Raw genomic sequence first — 18,009 nt, 5'->3', positions numbered from 1 at the left:
GTAAATGGTCCCTTAATGCACTTGAGCATGAGGAGAAAAATTCCATTTAACAGTTAAGTTTAAGTGGGAATTTTCATAGGCCAGGTGTTATAATCAATGATGGGTGATTACAATGTTTAGTAATTATGTGTCGTTTAAGCTATGACACTGCACCAACACAACTGAGACTTCATTTCAGCTCATGATGAGCATATTTTAAGTTGTTTATAATTTGCCATTCAATTCAATTAAACACATGTGTATATGGTAGGCGCTGGGATCCAGTGGTGAACAGACGGAGTTTCTGCCATCATGGAAGCAGAGCCCAGTCCACAGACAGATAACAAACAAATATTTAAATAAATTAACTAAAACTCATGGTGTATGCTATCAGTCAAGGAACAAGGCTTTCTGGAGCACCTGGGTGGCTCAGTTGGTTAAGTGTCCAACTCTTGGTTTTAGCTCAGGTCATGATCTCACAGTTCATGGATTCAAACCCCACATCAGGCTCCATGTGGACAGTGTGGAGTCTGCATGATGTTCTCTCCCTTTCTCTCTGCCTCTCCTCTGCTCATCCTGTCTCTCTCAAAATAAATAAATTAACTTAAAAAATTAAAATAAAAAAGGAACAAGGCTTTCTGAGACAGATCCTCAATACATTTGAGGAGGACCTGGTGACGGGCCACCTATGCAAGTGAGAAAGCAGTGTAGCAAAAGACTTGCAGGTTTCTGGCTTGACCAATGGAGTGGATGGCTCTGCTATTTTCTGAGAAGAGGAAGTTTGAGGAAAATAGGTTTTGGAAGTGGGACAAATCAAGCATTCAGTTTTAACAGAATCAGGTTCCTAGTGATGTGAGCAACTCGAGAGGAACTGTTGAGCAGGGGCTAGGACCCAGATGAGGCCTGAGAGGCAGTGAAAGCCATCGTAAAGGAGGAGGCCACTCAGGGACAAAGTGCAGATGGAGAAGCGAAGAGGGCCTGCCTAGGCCCTGAAGATCTTCCAAATTTACAAGCAGAAGAGGAGACACTAGCAACTGAAATTGGGGAAGACCAGCTATTGGGGCAGGAGGAAAATCAGGAGATTGTGTTTTGGGAAGCAGGGGGCAGGCTAATCGTGTCACATGCCACTAAGATTGTGAAAGGATGGTCCTCTGGTTGGTAATGAATATTAATCATACAATGTAATCAACAATTGCCTATAAACATGGCGACTCATGAGCCTCACCAATACATTGTTCATTTCATTTTCTCCTGATCTAGTTGTCTCAGCACTTTTCAGATATCAATTCATGAATTTCTAAATGAAATCTCACTGCTGAAAGGGATGAATAACCTATTCTTTAATTTTCTAAATTACAAATGTACAGTAAGACCTAGTAAAGAGCAATGGAATGTGGACAGAAACCAAGAAAGCGCCACCTTCTTGTCCAGGCTTGAGGACCCCCACATCTGGCCTGCGTCCCATTGCGTGCCCACCACCTGGCTCATCTACAGAGACCAGGAGGCCTATGAAGCCTGAGGCCAAGGACCGAGTCTGGCTTCCTCATCTTCACATTCCAAAGGCTTATCATAGTGTCTGGCGGACAGAAGGGGCTCAATACATATTTGATCCATGAAGCAATGAGGGACCTAGGAGGTCCTGTAGGAATTGTACATTTAATATCAAAATAAGGTCCATGCATTCCTACTGGCTGACACGTTCCTTCCTTGTTTTTGGTCAGGTCACAATCACAGAGGCTCAGCAAACCAGGCCACGCCACAGGGCATGTCTGGATCAGTGAATGTCTGTAAACCATGGTTGGGATTGTGTTCCATGGGTTCCAAGCTGTTTGCCAAATATGATTTGTGCAGAAAAAAACAGTGATACCTTAGCTGTCACCACTCCCATCCTGCAGCTATCAGCTGGGTGTCAGGCTTTCTGTAGACAACAGGTTAAACAACTGCTGAACTCCGTTTTTTGAACTTGACTAGAGGAGAGGTGGAGGGTTGCTTGTTTCCTACAGTTGGACAGGAGACCTCAGGGTGACCTCTGGCCCAGGTCAGGATTTTTACGTCATAACGGGTGAAAGTGGCCCGTGATTAGGTGCAACAGCTTCTCTGGAGAGGACAGCGGCATTCCTCAGAGATGGACTATCTCTAACTTGAGGGCTCCTTTGATTTGCAGACGCCTGGGGCAATAACCAGAGCAGATAACCACACAACCGCTAGAATAGCCATCCCAGAAAGCCCCACTCCCTAGATCTCGCCTTCAACGTGGCCTGCATAATGTCACATGCACTGCATCACACCGTGGTGCATGCTTCTGGAATCTGAGCAGAGTCCTTCCAGTCGAACATCAGAGCGCGCTCCCTTTGTTCAACTGAAGGCGAGGCGAAAATGTCTTGTGTTGTTGTCCTAAGAATATCTTCCTTAATCGGTTTTTGAGCTTATCATTTTGGGGGGAACAATTGAGGACATTAACACTCTTGGAAACTTGAAGGACTTGTGATTGGAAGGGCCCTCAAGGCAACCTGAGCCAAACACGAGGGAAGCTTCAGTCTGACTACTGTCCACCTCTCCATTCTGCGGGGCCCTCATCCCATTAGGAGTTTCCATGTCCTCACACTGCCTCTTTAGTACACAGGTCTCCCCTCTACATTCTGTCTCCTCCCCAAATTTCATGAAGTAAAGTGTAGATCTAGTGAGAAAAGTATGGCCTTCTGATTTTCATTTATTTTGTTTCCTTTGCCACTTATAGTTCACGCAGTCTTGGGCAAGTTAAGTAGCTTTTCTGAGCCTTAATTCCTTTCTCTATAAATGGGGGTAACTGCCCTGAAGATTCAGAGATGTCCAGAAGGTGTGTAGCACAGGGTCTGCATCTCATAGGAACTCATGTTCTCATCACCCTTCTCCCCCTGGGGTCTGGGCTTGTCTTCACCCAAGAATACCCCAGGATCTTGACTCACTCTTCTCCATTTCTCATCAAAATTCACTAGGCCTGGTATCATCATTTCTGTCCAGCTAATTTCCATGAAAGCTTAGATGGCTGAAATTGTTTTAATGTGCTTACTCACAGTGAAAGAAGTATCGTGAAAATGCAGGGCCTCCATGTGGAAGAACAAACACCCTCTTGTACTGGGCAAGCCCAGGTGGAGGATATTTGTGTGTGACACTTATCTAGAGCTCCTTAAATAAGTTTTTTTTTTTTTCCTTTGTAAGAGAGGAGGTATTTCAAAGAATATAATATCTCCTGGGATTTCTTCTTACCTGATACTTAGGGGGGAAAAAAGGAATCATGGACTGCCTAAAACATTGATTTACCATTTTAATGTGCTTAAGTTTGGAATGCATTTAGAATCTCAGCAGCAATCCCCTGAGATTCTGATTTAATAGTTTTCTGAAGAGACCCTCACTTTGGAAAATAATGACTGTACACTTCAGCCATTCCACAAAACCATACTGACAGAAGAAGTGGGCTCACATCAGTCACATAATGAGTTGATATGAACAGGAAGCAGTTGCTGACGAGCAGGAGTGAGGTCAATCAGTTACAGGCATCTATTACTTGACAATACTCAATGTGCTCAGCACCCTTACCTTTCCAGTGCTGAGAAGTGGAAGGTGCCCAATAAGTTAAATATTAAATGTGTATGATATTTTTAAAAAACAAAATAAAACAATATGGCCACAACAAAGCAGACTGAGTGGTATGAGATGTAATCCAGGGAAAGGTTAGTGCCAATTTTAATAGAGAAAATGAAAAAAAATTATTTGCTTTAAATTTTACTGCAAAATTCTGACTTATATTAGAGTCTGGATACATGTGAAGGTAACCCATTTCAAACATGTGGGAGTTCCATTTACCAGAAAACAGGCTCTTTCTTAGGTGGAATGATTTTAGTGAAGGGAAGAGAGTCTTTTAGTGATGTGCTCACTCAGCAACGTGGCACATTCTGGGGACTTCTTTAATATAGACTGACAGGATGTTAGCCCTGTAACCCCCAACACCTTCCTTTCAAGAGAAGGGAGCACAACTCAGAAAAGGAATGTCACCATGAGGTACAAGCAGGAATCTCCCCCTTCTCATAGATCTCAGATTCCATCACATCTCCCTACCTCTGTGGAGAGATGTTAGAGGCTGTTCCAGAACAATTCTACAACTGTTTTGATGGATTTTCTAGAGTGCATACTATCTGAGTTTCTAGGAGAAAATGGCCAGAGAAAGCTTAATTTTTAGAAGGCCATAGGTTACACAGGCAAGGACAAGACTCAGCAGCTGTGTGAGTTGAAGCAGACCTTCTCAGCAAAAATCTGCATTTCATACAGATGGCTATTTATATGTGAATTCAAGTATGAACAATGAAAACTATACTCTTTCAACAATCAGAACTTTGGTCTATGTGATGGCCAACACCTGAATGGTATTTTCATTAAAACAGTCACCTGATGGTCAACAGAATTAGAAAGAAATATGGCAAAGTTTATATGGATAACTTTGGCATTTTCTTAGGTTCAGCTATAAAAGGGCATCAAGTATAGCTCAAGGAATCTTTTTTTAAAAGTAATTAGTATTTTGATAGCTTTTTTGAAGTTTATTTATTTTGAGAGAGAGAGAGAGAGAGAATGTGTGTGGGGGAGGGGGACAGATAGAGAGAGAGAGAGAGTCCCAAGCAGGCTCTGTGGCACAGAGCCTGATGCAGGGCTTGATCTCACCTACTGGGATATCATGACCTGAGCCAAAACCAAGAGTTGGATGCTTGACTGACTGAGCCACCCAGATGCCACAAATATAGAAATCTTAATGGAAATCTGATCCAATTTAATACAATGAAACTGGCTACTTAAGACAGAAGAAGAAGAAGAAGAAGAAGAACAACAACAACAACAACAACTAGGGTGGCTCCTGGTTAATCAACACCAACAAGAACCAAATTCACATCTTTTTAAGCTAAAAATGAGATAAGCTCAAATGAGCCTAAAATAGAATAGAAATAAATTGAGAGTGAATAAATATAAAACTTCCCTCAGAAAGTCAGCACCTGCCATGTGTTGCCTTGTGGCTGACACATCTGGAGGCAGAGTGAAATGGTTAAAAGGATGGACAGACTCTGATTCAAGTCCCTGTTCTGCCTCTTAACGAACTAAGAGTTTGAGCAAATTCCATAACCTGCTTGTCAGAGCTCCAGTTTTTTTCTCCCATAAAATGGGATAATAACATACTCACTCATAGATTCTTTGTGAGAATCAATGATAGAATGAAGACCAAGTGCTAATGAGTGGCAGGTACTGCAGATGAATTTGCTAGTTTAAAATCAAGAAACAGAATTGTGTTCTAATACTGGGAGTAGAAAAAGCGAAGTGTGGAAGAATAACAGTATCCTGAAGAGGCATCAGGGAATAGATTTAGAATATCCTCTGTGGGGAAGACAAGGTAAGGTCTTTATGTCATAATATCCATAAGGCAGCAAGTGGTCATCGAGCATAATAACTGTTTGCTTGACTGTACAAACTGCTTCAACCTAAAAACTCAGAAAAGATGTCTTAGGGAAGCAGGTCCTCTTACACTTGAAATGAGGGTTTTGCTTCTTATCACCTCTTTAGAAATAGCTAGTGATGGGTTGTGAAGTCAGGGTAAGGTGTACGGGCCATGAGGTCAGACAGCCAGACATCCATTCCCTCCAAGACCAATGAGATCTCGAGCTAGTCATTCACTTTTCTCATCTGTACAATTGGGATGATGATATTCAAGGCTGCTTATCTGATTTCAAAAGCTGAGATGTGAATTTGGTTCTTGGTTAGTGTTGATCAATCAGGAGCCACCCTTTTTTTTCTCTTTCAGTAACTGGTTCCAGTGCACTGATGTCATAGGGCGGCTCTAAGGATTAAATAAGACCATGTGTGCAATGATCTTAGCCCAGTACCTGGCACACAGGAGTCAATCCATTGTAATTCCTAAAGTGATCAATATGTCATCATCCCCATGTCCTGTCCGAGGAGCCTGAGGTTAAACAGCTAGTTGCTGGCAGAGAGGAGCCAGACCTCTCGGACAATCCAGTATCAAAGTATAGGTTTTGTGATGATTTGGCTGAAACTTGGGCCTGACAGGTAGGCTGACTTGTTAGAGGTCCCAAAGCACGTCAGGAATGCAGTAGGGTGTAGCATCTGGTCCTTGCGCTCAGTACTTGTTAATCCATGGGCTGCATGTACAAACCCGCCCAAATGCTGTAGAGAATGTGCTCATCAAACCAGAAAGAAAATTCAGCCACTCAGGGACAAAGGAGAGGTTCTGGACTTCCTGTGACATTCCCTGGTAATTGTGCCTCTTGGTCATTCTAGTGTTAGGAGCTGGCTGCCATCTATGCTGTTTTACTGGTTCCTTTGCAATTACTTTGGATTGAAAAACAAACTCAGAATTGAAATTCAGGGATGTTTTTCCTGATGATGAATTCCCTTGCTTTCTACTAAGTCTGAGAATTTGGCTTGAGCCAGAGTTGGCTGTGGGCTCTCCATCTCCTCCTATCCACTGAGACTTGTACTCATTCGTATTTTGTATCAGAGTCTTTGCAAAGACTGTGCCAAGCCTGGAGCTCAGTGCTGCCCAGGAGAAGTGAGAGGTGGAGAACAGCAGCATAAAACCACACTGGTGGGAACAGCCATGTTGAGGTTGACGGAGCTTTGAGTGAGTTCAAGACAGAGAAGGTGCCGTCTGCAAGGGAAGGGTGTGGCTTTAATGCACAAAATGCCTCTTACACAGCTCTCATTCACTGCCCACTGACAGCCAGGCCAGTGGGATAAATTTCTGCTTTCTAATATTTGGCAACTTCTCAGCACATTGGAAAGAGCAAGAGAGTGAGAAGTATGGCAGATTTCAAAACAGGCTAACTTTATTTATTTTATTTATTTACTTTTTTTTCAGAGAGAGAGAGAGAGAGATCACAAGCATGACAGTGCAAGCAGGGAGAGGCAGAGGGAAAGGAGAGAGAATCTTAAGCAGGCTCACACGCAGTGCAGAGCTCAAAGTGGGGCTTGATCTCACAACCGACCGTGAGATCATGGTCTGAGAAAAATCAAGAGTTTTAGATGCTCAACAGACTCAGCCACCCAAGTGCCCCAAAGCAGGCTAACTTTAAAGCCCTGGGCCCCTCTTCCAGAGTCACCGAGGTGGGATTTATGGGGGGGAGGTACCTTGCATAGCTCTATTCCTCTTGGCTCTGGGATCACAGGAAAGATGCTGGGTTGATGTACAGAGTGTACATTAGTCGACCTGTTAGAGTTTTGTCAAGGCTGAAGAATCTTGCTAATCTGCATATTTTGACTCTTTGCCATGTATTTTCTTGGGTTCACATTCCTCCAGAACCTGCACATTATCAACCCATTTCTCCAGCTGCTTAGGAAAGCTCTGTGTACTTTAAATACGACTTATAAAAACACGAACTTTGGATCTGAAGGCAGCAGGCTGCACTTACAGAATTATCAGGCTGAAAATACAAAACTGCATTTAAATTGTTGAGTATTGAGTGTGAAAGAATTAGGTACCATGAATAAAGTGCATTGAACTTACCCGCATCTCGGTCCCTGATACAATAGTCTGGAGAATTCTCAAAATACACGAGGTCATTTTTTGTTGGCTTCTTAAACCTCTTGTTAGCCACAGTGAAACCAGTGCCATCCTGGTTCATGACAACCTGGATGGCCCCGTTGTACTTCCTCCAGAGGTAATCGCCCGTTTTTCTGAAGTCGGCCATGGCCAGCCAGCACGTCCTCAGAGTACACGAGCCACTCACACCGTGACACTTGCATTCCTGTTTCAAGAACCGCTTTACCGCCTGCCGGAAGAGACAGGCAAGTTCAGTGCAGACAGACTCAAGCTCCTGACACGTGCTACAACTTTTCTTACCTCGGAGCCATCGAGAAGTGACTCTGATGACACAGGATCCTGGGGCTCAGGAATGGAAGATGGTGGTCACTTCAGTCATGCCACACTGACTGTAGCAGGTGGGGTACTGGAGAGAATCGGGGTGGGGGGGCTGGCCTGACTGTGAACCTTATTTGCCTATCAGTATAACAAGAACCTCAGTAATTTGAATTTTATAGGGTACAGGGCCAGTTTGATGAGTGAGAGAATGAATTAGAGTTCTTTTCTAAATAAATATGGTTTTATTATATTAAAAAAATATATAGTACTACTCAGTAATCGCTAAGCCTGCTTCTTTCAGTAAGCCAATAGTAGTGATTGTTACCATTTGCACAGTTCTGTCCATGTTCCAGGCATTGTGCTAACGCTGTCTGCACTCTATCTCAGGGACCTGAACCTTCACCATAATTCCATGGGACCATATTTATTTTGCAGATAATGGAGGAGCAGATTTGAGGGATATTAAAGCACTTGCCCAAAGTTCCACAGCTGGTATAGAACAGAGCTAGGAAATACTGGAAAGCCATTCAGTGACCCTGAGAATGCCACTATATTTGGGAGAGTATCGCTCAAGTCTGGCCAAATTATTCAGCTTAGATGACAGGGCTGAGCTTGCTCTGTTTTTTGTTTTAGTTTTTGTTTTTGTTTCTGTTTTTGTTTTTGTTTTATATAACGGGAACAAAGGCACATGGGACAAGCCTATCTCAGCTGGCTCCCGGCATGATGGCCTCCTTAAGTAGGCTGTGAGCCTGTGGACAGGGAAGGGCTCTGGTTTGACTCTGGAACCATCCAGAGACGTTTCTGTTTTGGTCTTGGGATTAGCCAGCAGACCTGTGCCAGCCCCAACTCAATTTTGTGAGTGTTATGCAGCCCTGGCCCATCTCTTCCTGACTCGACTAAGTGAGGAGAGTCATGAGCATCCATGGTCCTCAGAGCCATCCTGAGCTACCACTGTTCCCATTTCACAAGTGAGGAAACTCGGGATCAGGGAAGTAAGATGACTGGCCCACATTCCTAGGCCTGGTGTGGAATGACAGGTATAAAACCAGACTCTGGATGTACAAATGAATAGATTTCCCCAAAATATTTTCTCAGAGCATGTTTTCTGACTAAAAACCTTCCTGTGTTCCCCTTTTCATATGATTCACTGCCTTAACCATTGTCATTCCCCCCTTACAGAACTAATCTCTTGTTCAATCAGCTTTCCAAATTATTATAATATTGAGAGAGCTTTTTGTTGCTCATGGGAGATCATGACTGATGAGTAGGGGCCTCCCCCATCAGATATCCAAAACAACGTGACACACAGAAGGGCATTGTGGTCAGCCAGCCTTGAGGATCTCAACAAAACCATGCCTTTGTTCCTTGGCTCAGTCTTGGAGCAGAGAGGGAAAAACCAGCCTATTGAGGGCTCCCATCCTCTCTATTCACATCCCCAAGACAGCATGTCTCTGGGGTGGAAGGCATAGGTAGAGGGGACAATGAATTCCCTTGATGACATTATCCAAGGTGGTACTATGAACAAAATTCTTAGGGTAACACACTGGGAGAAATATTTCCGAGAACTTGGATGTGGTAGTTTCAATCCTGCACTGCCTTCTTCCTGAGATTCTGGTGTAATCGGTCTGGCTGTGGGATGTGGGTCGGTGGCACCAGCATGCATCCCAGGGGGAGCTCCCTACAGTACACTTGCTGGCCCTTCCCCACCCCATCCCCAAACACATATGCAGACAACAGCATTCAAGGCTGCCTCTCCAGGATCTCATCTGGGTAACTTTGCCCAAACCTGGTTTTGCCTCTTTCACAGATTAAGTTTCTTTTCTAAGCAACTGTGCAGAAAGGTTTTCATTCCAGAAAGTCAGTCTCCAGAAAGCATTCTAGAGTCAAAGGAGCCAAGACATCATGGTGGCTCTACAGTTGTGACTTCACTCACATCCTTCCCAGTTGGGGAACTGGGAAGCACCCTATGTTTCCCGCTTTGCCACTAATGGTGGAGTGTGCCCTGTTACATTTGAAACCTGTCCTCCTCAGCATGAGCTGGCCTTGAAGGGCAAAGACAGAGAACATGAGCAGGAGGAATGTCATCAGTTTGGCCCTCCAGGTCACAGGGATCTGGGGATATTTAAGGGCTGTCATAGAATGAACTCCTTTTTTGGAACACACTCCCCTCATGTGCCTCTCTCCCCTCATGTCTATATTCCAGGTGTTTGGTATGAGGTTCACTGGGCGATCAGAACAGCGGGCCTCTACCACAGACACAACCCTACGAGGGTCACCTTGGCCCCTGACTGTCCCATTTGGGTCCCACCTGCCCAAGAGTTTTCTATCCTAAGATCTCAGTAGAGCCACATAACACTCCATGCCAAATGCTTGGGAATTCTTCAAAGCTTAGTCCTTTTAAAGCTGTATTATTTACTCATAAATAACACTCTTAGCTCCAAAAAATGACAGGAACAATTACTGTCCTCCTTTTGTAATGCTAAACTTCCAGGTTACAAACTTCAAAGTTGGTATTTTAGATGATTAACTGAAGTATTTGCATATTAATTTCAAATCGGATCTCATACATCTTATGAATCCTTATAAACACACATGGCAGTGGTACACCCTGTTGATCGTCATCATCATGTGCAACAGCCATTCCCCTCTTCCATCCTAAGTTTCATTCAGGTGTTGGGCAGCCACCTGCTTCAGAACTGGCCAGGCCTCTCTCTGACCCACAGCAGGCCAAATCAGTAATAGTAATTTCATTGTCCTGCTACTGATTCAGTTTTTGGCCAATATGATGTTGGGAGTAATCTGTAAGGAGACTTGTGAGAAAGATTTCTTCACTCTTTAGAAGAGACATAGGAGGAGAAGCTTCTTTTCTATGTCTCCAGATACAGCTTTCTGCAGCACCCCCTTGGGACACGACACAGCCAACACAGGACCAGCAGAAAGCTGCTGGTGGTGGTATTGAAAGATGGTGGGAAGACCTGGGTTCTGGAGGATGTCGCTAAGCAGCTTGAATGAACCCACCTTGGCCCGGCCCTGTCTCCATCCTTCTTATGAGCCAAGATATTAAGTTTGTGCCCCCACGGTCTGTTACTTCCAACAGAAAGCTTTTCAACTGGAACCATGGTCAGTTCTTGACTATGGATGAACCACAGGCTTCATCTGACAGTTACCCTTGGGGGAAAGTGAGACCTTCTCTGATGCTAGGTTTGCTCACACCTCCACTCTTAGCACACAGCCTGTTTAGGGCTTGATCACAGCTCAGGGCCATCTCCACCTCTGGGTCTGCAGACTTGAAATTCAAACTCTTAACTTTGAAGAGGACAACTCTGCTCAACCAGAGAGGCAGAGGGAAGGAGAGCTAAGCCAAGTGGCCTGAGTTAGAGGGTAGCTGATGTAAGCATAGGGAATGGGACTGAGAAACTCACAGTGAATGTAGGAACTTCCTAGTTTAGAAGAATTCCCATAATCAAATGTTATAACACTGTAATAATAACCACTTATTCCCCTACTGTACTATAGGCCAGGCTCTGTGACAGTTGGTTCACACATTATCTTATCTAATTACCACAATTAGGCAAAGTAGGCTATTATTCTCAATCTATAATTATGAAAACCAGGACTCAGTGAAGAAAGTAAAATCCCCAGAGGTACCCAGATAGACAGAAGCAGAACTAGGGGGTAAGCCAATGTCTCCCAGATCTGCACTCTTTCTAAAAACATTTAAAATCCTATATAAATTGCATTGTTCTTTTCTCAAATGTTGAATTATGCATACTGTTTCCCCTCTGCTCTTTTGAATAAGAATTGACTAGATAAGATTGTCTATGTAATGGAGAAAAAGGAGATAGAGAGATTAAGTAGGAGGTATTATAGTGCATCTTCCAAACTAATAGTCATCAAAAATCTATTCAACAGACAATCCACAGAAAAAATAGAAAGTCCCAACAAAAATAGAAAAAGATGTTCAACTTCACCAGTATCAGAGAAAGGCAAACTAAAAGAAGGCAACAGGATTTTTTTGCCTATAAGATTAACAAATAGTACAAAACTTAATTATATTTGGTGTTGGTAAGAGTATCCTGGAGGAATAGCTTAACAAACTGTTGGTGGAAGAGTAAATTGATAAATGGAAAGCATTTTTGCAACACCTGTCAAAATTTTATATTTATGTATCCTTTGACCTCAGTGATTCCACTCTGGAAATATTTGCACAAACTTTGAAGGATACATGCCCACATGGATGTTCATTGCAGCATATTCAGCAATAGCAAAATATTACGGAAAAAGACCAAATGACATCAACAGGAAAATGGTTAAGCAAATTATAGTATATGCTTAATAATGGAACATTATGCTGTCTTTGAATAATGAGGCAGATCAGTATTACAGAATGAAAGGAAGCCAAGTGACAAAAATAAATTGCAGAAATAATTGCATATGTGGTATGATCCATTTATAAAAGCCTTCACATGGGTGCATGCATAGAGAGAGAAGGGAAAACATGCTCTTTTACAACCTGGCTTCAGTCTGAGGGGTTGTATGGTCTGGAAAGAGAGGGAAAGACAGAGTCAAATTCTTTGATAGGTAAAGGGGATTGAGAGGTACAAACTTCCAGTTGTAAGTCATGGAAATGAAAAGTACAGCATGGGGAATATAGTCAATAATATTGTAATAATGTTGTATGGTGACAGGTGCTGACCACACTAACCATGAGCACCAATATAGAATAGAATTGTTGCACCAATATGTTGTACACCTGAAACTGATATAACATTGTGTGTTAATTATACTTTAACTTAAAAAAAAAGGGTCAGGCTCTGGACTGAAGTCTGCAGAGTATGTATAACACTAGGACTCTGGGGATTGTTCCCTGGCATCTGGAAAGAGCAGGGCGGTGCTTCTCATTCCGGCTACGGCCACACATTAAAATCACCTGGGGATGGCTTCCGGCACCCATATGGGCTCCTCTCTGGGCAGAATAAAACCGAACCTAGGGTGGGGGTGGGCGTGGCCTCAAGGCTACGAGGCTACAATGGTCTCAGGTGCTTCTAATCGGAGGCCACGGAGGAGAATTGTGAATACTGGGAATCACGTCCAAAGCCAGGAGTGCCCTGGAGGAGGAAAGAAGCAGCAGCGTCCCAGAGTCCGGGACTCACCAGGGACCAGAGCAGGTGAGACACTCCCGTGGCAGAGAGCCACATTGCATTTCTAGGAAAAGGGATAGCTGACTATTGAATTATGATTTGTGTCCTAACCTGTATCCAAAGTATCCGGGTGTCTGGGAAGAAATGGCCACAGGCAACAGTTTGGGCTCATGCTGTTTTGGAGGGAATCAAAGATGGGGGTGGAGTAAAAGCCAAGTGCTCTTAGAGGACCATGCTGCAGTGGAGGGGCCTGCCTCAGGGGACACGCTGGTGAGGCGAGGGGAGAGGGGCTGCAGACTTACCTGTGTGGCAAAGGAGGGAGTAGCAAAGCAGAGGACCTGGGGACATACCAGGGGCTGCCGGACAGTCTGGGCTTTTTGTATTTGTTTGCTTTTAAATTAATACTTTCAGAATTTTAGGGGCGCCTGGGTGGCTCAGTCAGTTAAGCGTCCGACTTCGGCTCAGGTCATGATCTCAGTTTATGGGTTCGAGCCAGTTTATGGGTTCTGAGCTGTGCTGACAGCTCAGAGCCTGGAGCCTGCTTCAGATTCTGTCTCTCTCTCTCTCAGAAATAAATAAAATATTTTTTTAAAATTTAAAAAAATACTTTCAGAATTTTAAATAAAGACATATGTGCACATGATTTAAAAATATCAGACAGTCCAGGAAAGATCTGGGGAAAGCAGCAGAAACCTTTTGTTGTCCCCTCCCTCACTACAACTTTTTCTGACGGCCCAGCACAACCCCAGAGGTGGTTATTCAAAATGAATTCTGTGCTTAGCCTTTCTGGTGGTTACCTAAACGCTTATACAAATATTTCTCTGCGGACCCCTGACTTTGGGAGAAATCAAAAAAGGCATCCCATCTTCAAGACACTCCATGGACATCTGCCAGAACATTGTCATAGCAACCTAAGAAATCTACAGTAACCATGAGGTGAATAGAGCCGTCTGGAGGGGTGCAATGCAGTGTTGGCACAACTGAAAGTGGCAGTCCTGTGTGTCTCCGTGAACCTAGTGATCCACATGAGGTATTTCCTAAGAGATTTCTTAACAGTGGTTGAGAAGTTAACCCAGTCCTCACTTCCTCACCACACCTCTCAACATCGTTGTATCACGTTCTGGTGATCTAGGCAACTTCAGGGAGCAAACTTACACCCGTTCTTGTTCTCAAAGGCATAAGTGCTGTCTCATCTGAGGATAGTGCAGTCCCTCTTCCCTCCTCCCCTTCTGCTTCTCAGTCTCCATCAGCAGTGCCTGTCTTTTTATAGGGACAAAGATGAGAGCAGTAAAGTCTTGTCCTGTGACTCTACTTGTCTTCCACAATGAGTCTAGACATTGATTCTAAAAATTGAAGGGGCGCCTGGGTGGTTCAGTTGGTTGGGTGTTCGACTTCAACTCAGGTCATGATCTCACAGTTCATGAGTTTGAGCCTCTTGTCGGGCTCTGTGTTGACAGCTTCAGATTCAGTGTCTCCCTCTCTCCCTCTGCCCCTCCCCTGCTCACATGTTCTCTCTCTCTCTCAAAAATAAATAAACATTAAAAAATTAAAAATAAAATAAAAATTGAAAACAATCAATATTTAGGTAATACCACTGACCATGCAACGAAGGACCATGCCATCATGGCAAGTCATAATCTCTGGTCCAGTATCACAGCCTCTGTGCTGAAGGAGAAAGTTATTGGGGTGAAGTTTGGGGGTTTCCCACTTTACTTGCTACCAGTTTCATTTGTTTTGCACTCTGACACTCCTTCCATCTATCCTACCAGTTCTCTCATTTCCTGGGGTCTCTGCAGTGCTCCATCATCTTCCAACGTGGCCTGGCTACACAGCTGAGAACCAACATCTTGCCCTCCCAGTCTGAACATACTACTCTGCTAGATGCCTTGTTTGCTCTTTTTTGGTTTCTTTCTTCTCTTTGCAGCAACTTCTGGAGTAACTCCTTCAGGGTGCATGGGGGATACATTGTCTGAATTATTGTGTGTCTAAAACATCTTTATTCAGCCTTCATACTTGACTAATAGTTTGGCTGGGTATAGAATTCTGGATTGAAAATAATTTTCCCTCAAAACTGTAAAGGTGTTGTACCACAGGCTTTAGCATCTAGTGGTGCAGATGGGAAGTCTGATGTTTGGCTGATTCTTTGGCAACTTTTGTTTTCATTTCACTTTGTGTTTTTTTTCTACATGGAAGTCTCCAGATGCTGTCTTTTATCCTGGGTGTTCTGAAATATCACCATGGTATTTAGGCTTAAAAAAATTAATCCTGCTCAGCTCTCAGTGGGCCTTTTCAATCTGGAAACTCCTGTCCTTCAGCGCTGAGACATTCTCTTAATATTTTCCTTCCCTCAAATTTTCTGGGTGTCTTTATGACATTCTAGTTAGTCAGCTGCTGAGCTTTCTCAATTGATCCGTTATGTCTTATATTTTCTCTCTTATATTTTTAATACTTTCTGGCTTCTTGAGGAAGAAATTCCATTAAAGCAACACTCCTGGCTCTCTCCATTCCCTTACTCATTTCTCTCCAAGGAAGAAGTAACTTGTCCAACTGGTGAGTTTAGAGGAAGGACAGGGCTTGTGCTCCTGGGTTCCTTCTAATTGGGAATCTGCCAGCCATGGAGAAGATGAGTTATGATCAGTTCCTGCCCTCCAGCAAGGGGCTCCCTGCAGGGGTTCCAATGTGCAGCCTGTGACAGGGTGAGTAAGTCTGTCCATTTCAGGGGTGGAGTGGTAGGAAGTGCTTCTAAGCTTTGCAGCTACATCCTCTAGTGCAGCTTTTTTTCAGTAGAGCAACAGGAATTTTTATTTCATCTATCCATCTCCCTTATCCATTTTTCAATTGGTTTCAAATTCAAGTGGGAAATATGGGTATTGTTTATGGATCTCTTTAAACTCCATTTGTCTTTTGGGTTTCTTTTTTCTTTTTCTTATTTTATTTATTTTTAGAGGCAAAATTGGTGTATAACATTATACAAGTTCCAGATGTACAGCATTGTAATTCGACATCTGTATACATTACAAAGTGATCACCAACAAAAGTCTAGTTACTATCCATTCTACAGTTGACTGCCTTCACCCATTTCACCCACTGCTCAACCCCCTTCCCCTCTGGTAACCATCAATCTGTTCTCAATCTATGAGTTTGTTTTTGTATTGCTTTGCTTGTTCATTTTGTTTTTTTAGATTCCACATAAGAATGAAATCATATGGTATTTGTCTTTCTCAGCCTGACTTACTTCACTTAGTATAATACCATAAAGATCTATCTGTGTTGTCACAAATTCAGGATTTGTGACAGGATTTCATTCTTTATGGCTGAATGGTATTCCACTGTGTATATATACCACATACTATTTATCCATTCATCCATTGATAGTCACTATGGCTGCTTTGAGATCTTGGCTATTGTAAATAATGCTGTAATGAATATAGGGTGCAGATATCTTTTCAAATTAGTCTTTTAGTATTCTTCAGATAAATAGCTGGTTCATATGGAGGATCTATTGATAGCTTTCTGAGGAATCTCCATAATGTTTTCCTGGGCTACTCATTGTAATTTCTGGGAGATTTCTTTGACTTTCCTTTCCACATTCTTTCCTATTCTATACTTGTCACCTTTTCAAAGCATAGATTCTTGTAGTTTATGGATTTTATATCTTCTTAAATATGAGGAGACTAATTAGGCTTTAAAAAGTTCTCTTCTCATCCCTGAATTATTGTATTTTCTTCACAAGGTCATTTTTCCTGCAGTTTTTGATCTTTTACTTTCATGCTGCTGAATTTAATCAAATATATGATAGTCCTTCGACAGTCTCTTCATATTTAAGAATGAAGTCATAAAAAGGCATTTAGGAATTCTGGTTATATGAGTGGGGCTTGTGAGCCAGAGAGGTCCTCTTTCTGGGGGGTCAGTAGGACACTGGCTATTACGCTGGAGACTAACTCTGGAAAGCCTGGGAGGTTGAGCCGAGCTGGACTTCCAGGAGTTGCACTCACGGGTGGAGGGAGGGGATAGGGTTTGTTATTCCATCTATGGGTTTTTCAGTTACTCCCTATTTTTCAGCACTGTGCTTCTCTCCCATGTTCATGAGTATTCAAAATTGTCTCAGGGCATCTTGGCTCCCACTCTGGCTATTGCCCCATCTGCCTTGCTATCTCTCTCCAGTGTGTGATGGTGAAAGCATCGTCCAAAAACAGGATCATGACACAGGTCTTGTTTTCTCTTTTGTCTTGAATCTTTCCTAAAGGGTCTCTTCTGCTTCCTTCCTGGATTCTTAATGGCTGCTACTTAAAGGTTGCTGTTAAGATTCCACTTCCAGTCTTCTCTACCTCCTCTTCCACATTCTCATGGCCTTCGTGGTTCTTCATATCACCAAACTGGCCAGTAGGGTCTGCATCAACCACGCTCCCCTCACTGCTCACCTAATCCCATCTCATTCTTATTCTGTGGCATCCAGTGAATAAATACTTGCTGATTTGACATGACTGCTTTAAAAAAATAAATTTGACTCCTAAGGACAGAGTACTCTTTTGGTGTTTAGCCCCATAGAAACCATTTTTTTTTTTAGCTTGCCAGATAACTTTTCTCAAAAAAGATTCAATAGGCTTGTAATTGCTTCAGTGCTAAAATCTTACTTAGCAGATTCTTTATACAGCCCTTAAATGTCTAATTTTGAGCATTTTTCTATGCCTTTGATTTGCAGAGGCTATTTTCTTTTTTTCTTTTTTTTAATTTTTTAATGTTTATTTTTGAGAGAGAGACAGACAGAGAGACAGAGCATGAGCAGGGAAGGGGCAGAGAGAGAGAGGGAGACACGGAATCTGAAGCAGGCTCCAGGTTCTGAGCTGTCAGCTTAGAGCCCAACATGGGGCTCAAACTCACAAACCATGAGATCATGACCTGAGCTGAAGTCAGACACTTAACCCATTGAGCCACCCAGGCACCCCTGCAGAGGCTATTTTCTACTCTTAGAATTTAAGAAACTTCTAAATATTA

The 18,009-nt window shown here is 43.0% G+C and overlaps 1 protein-coding gene across 1 annotated transcript in view; it reads right to left on the bottom strand.

Moving 5' to 3' along the window:
• WNT2 (Wnt family member 2) overlaps positions 1 to 18,009 on the bottom strand; it is a 44,800-nt gene that overhangs the window by 11,720 nt on the left and 15,071 nt on the right. Inside the window, exon 4 of the mRNA XM_077756024.1 lies at positions 7,520 to 7,784. Within this exon, the coding sequence (XP_077612150.1) occupies positions 7,520 to 7,784 (265 nt within the window). The remainder of the gene's footprint in view (positions 1 to 7,519; positions 7,785 to 18,009) is intronic.

Source organism: Crocuta crocuta, unplaced genomic scaffold (assembly GCF_008692635.1).
Source record: "Crocuta crocuta isolate KB4526 unplaced genomic scaffold, BGI_CrCroc_1.0 scaffold452, whole genome shotgun sequence".
Taxonomy (NCBI): Eukaryota; Metazoa; Chordata; class Mammalia; order Carnivora; family Hyaenidae; genus Crocuta; species Crocuta crocuta.
Note: the sequence above shows the minus strand (reverse complement) of the source record. Positions and strands in the feature narration are given on the sequence as shown.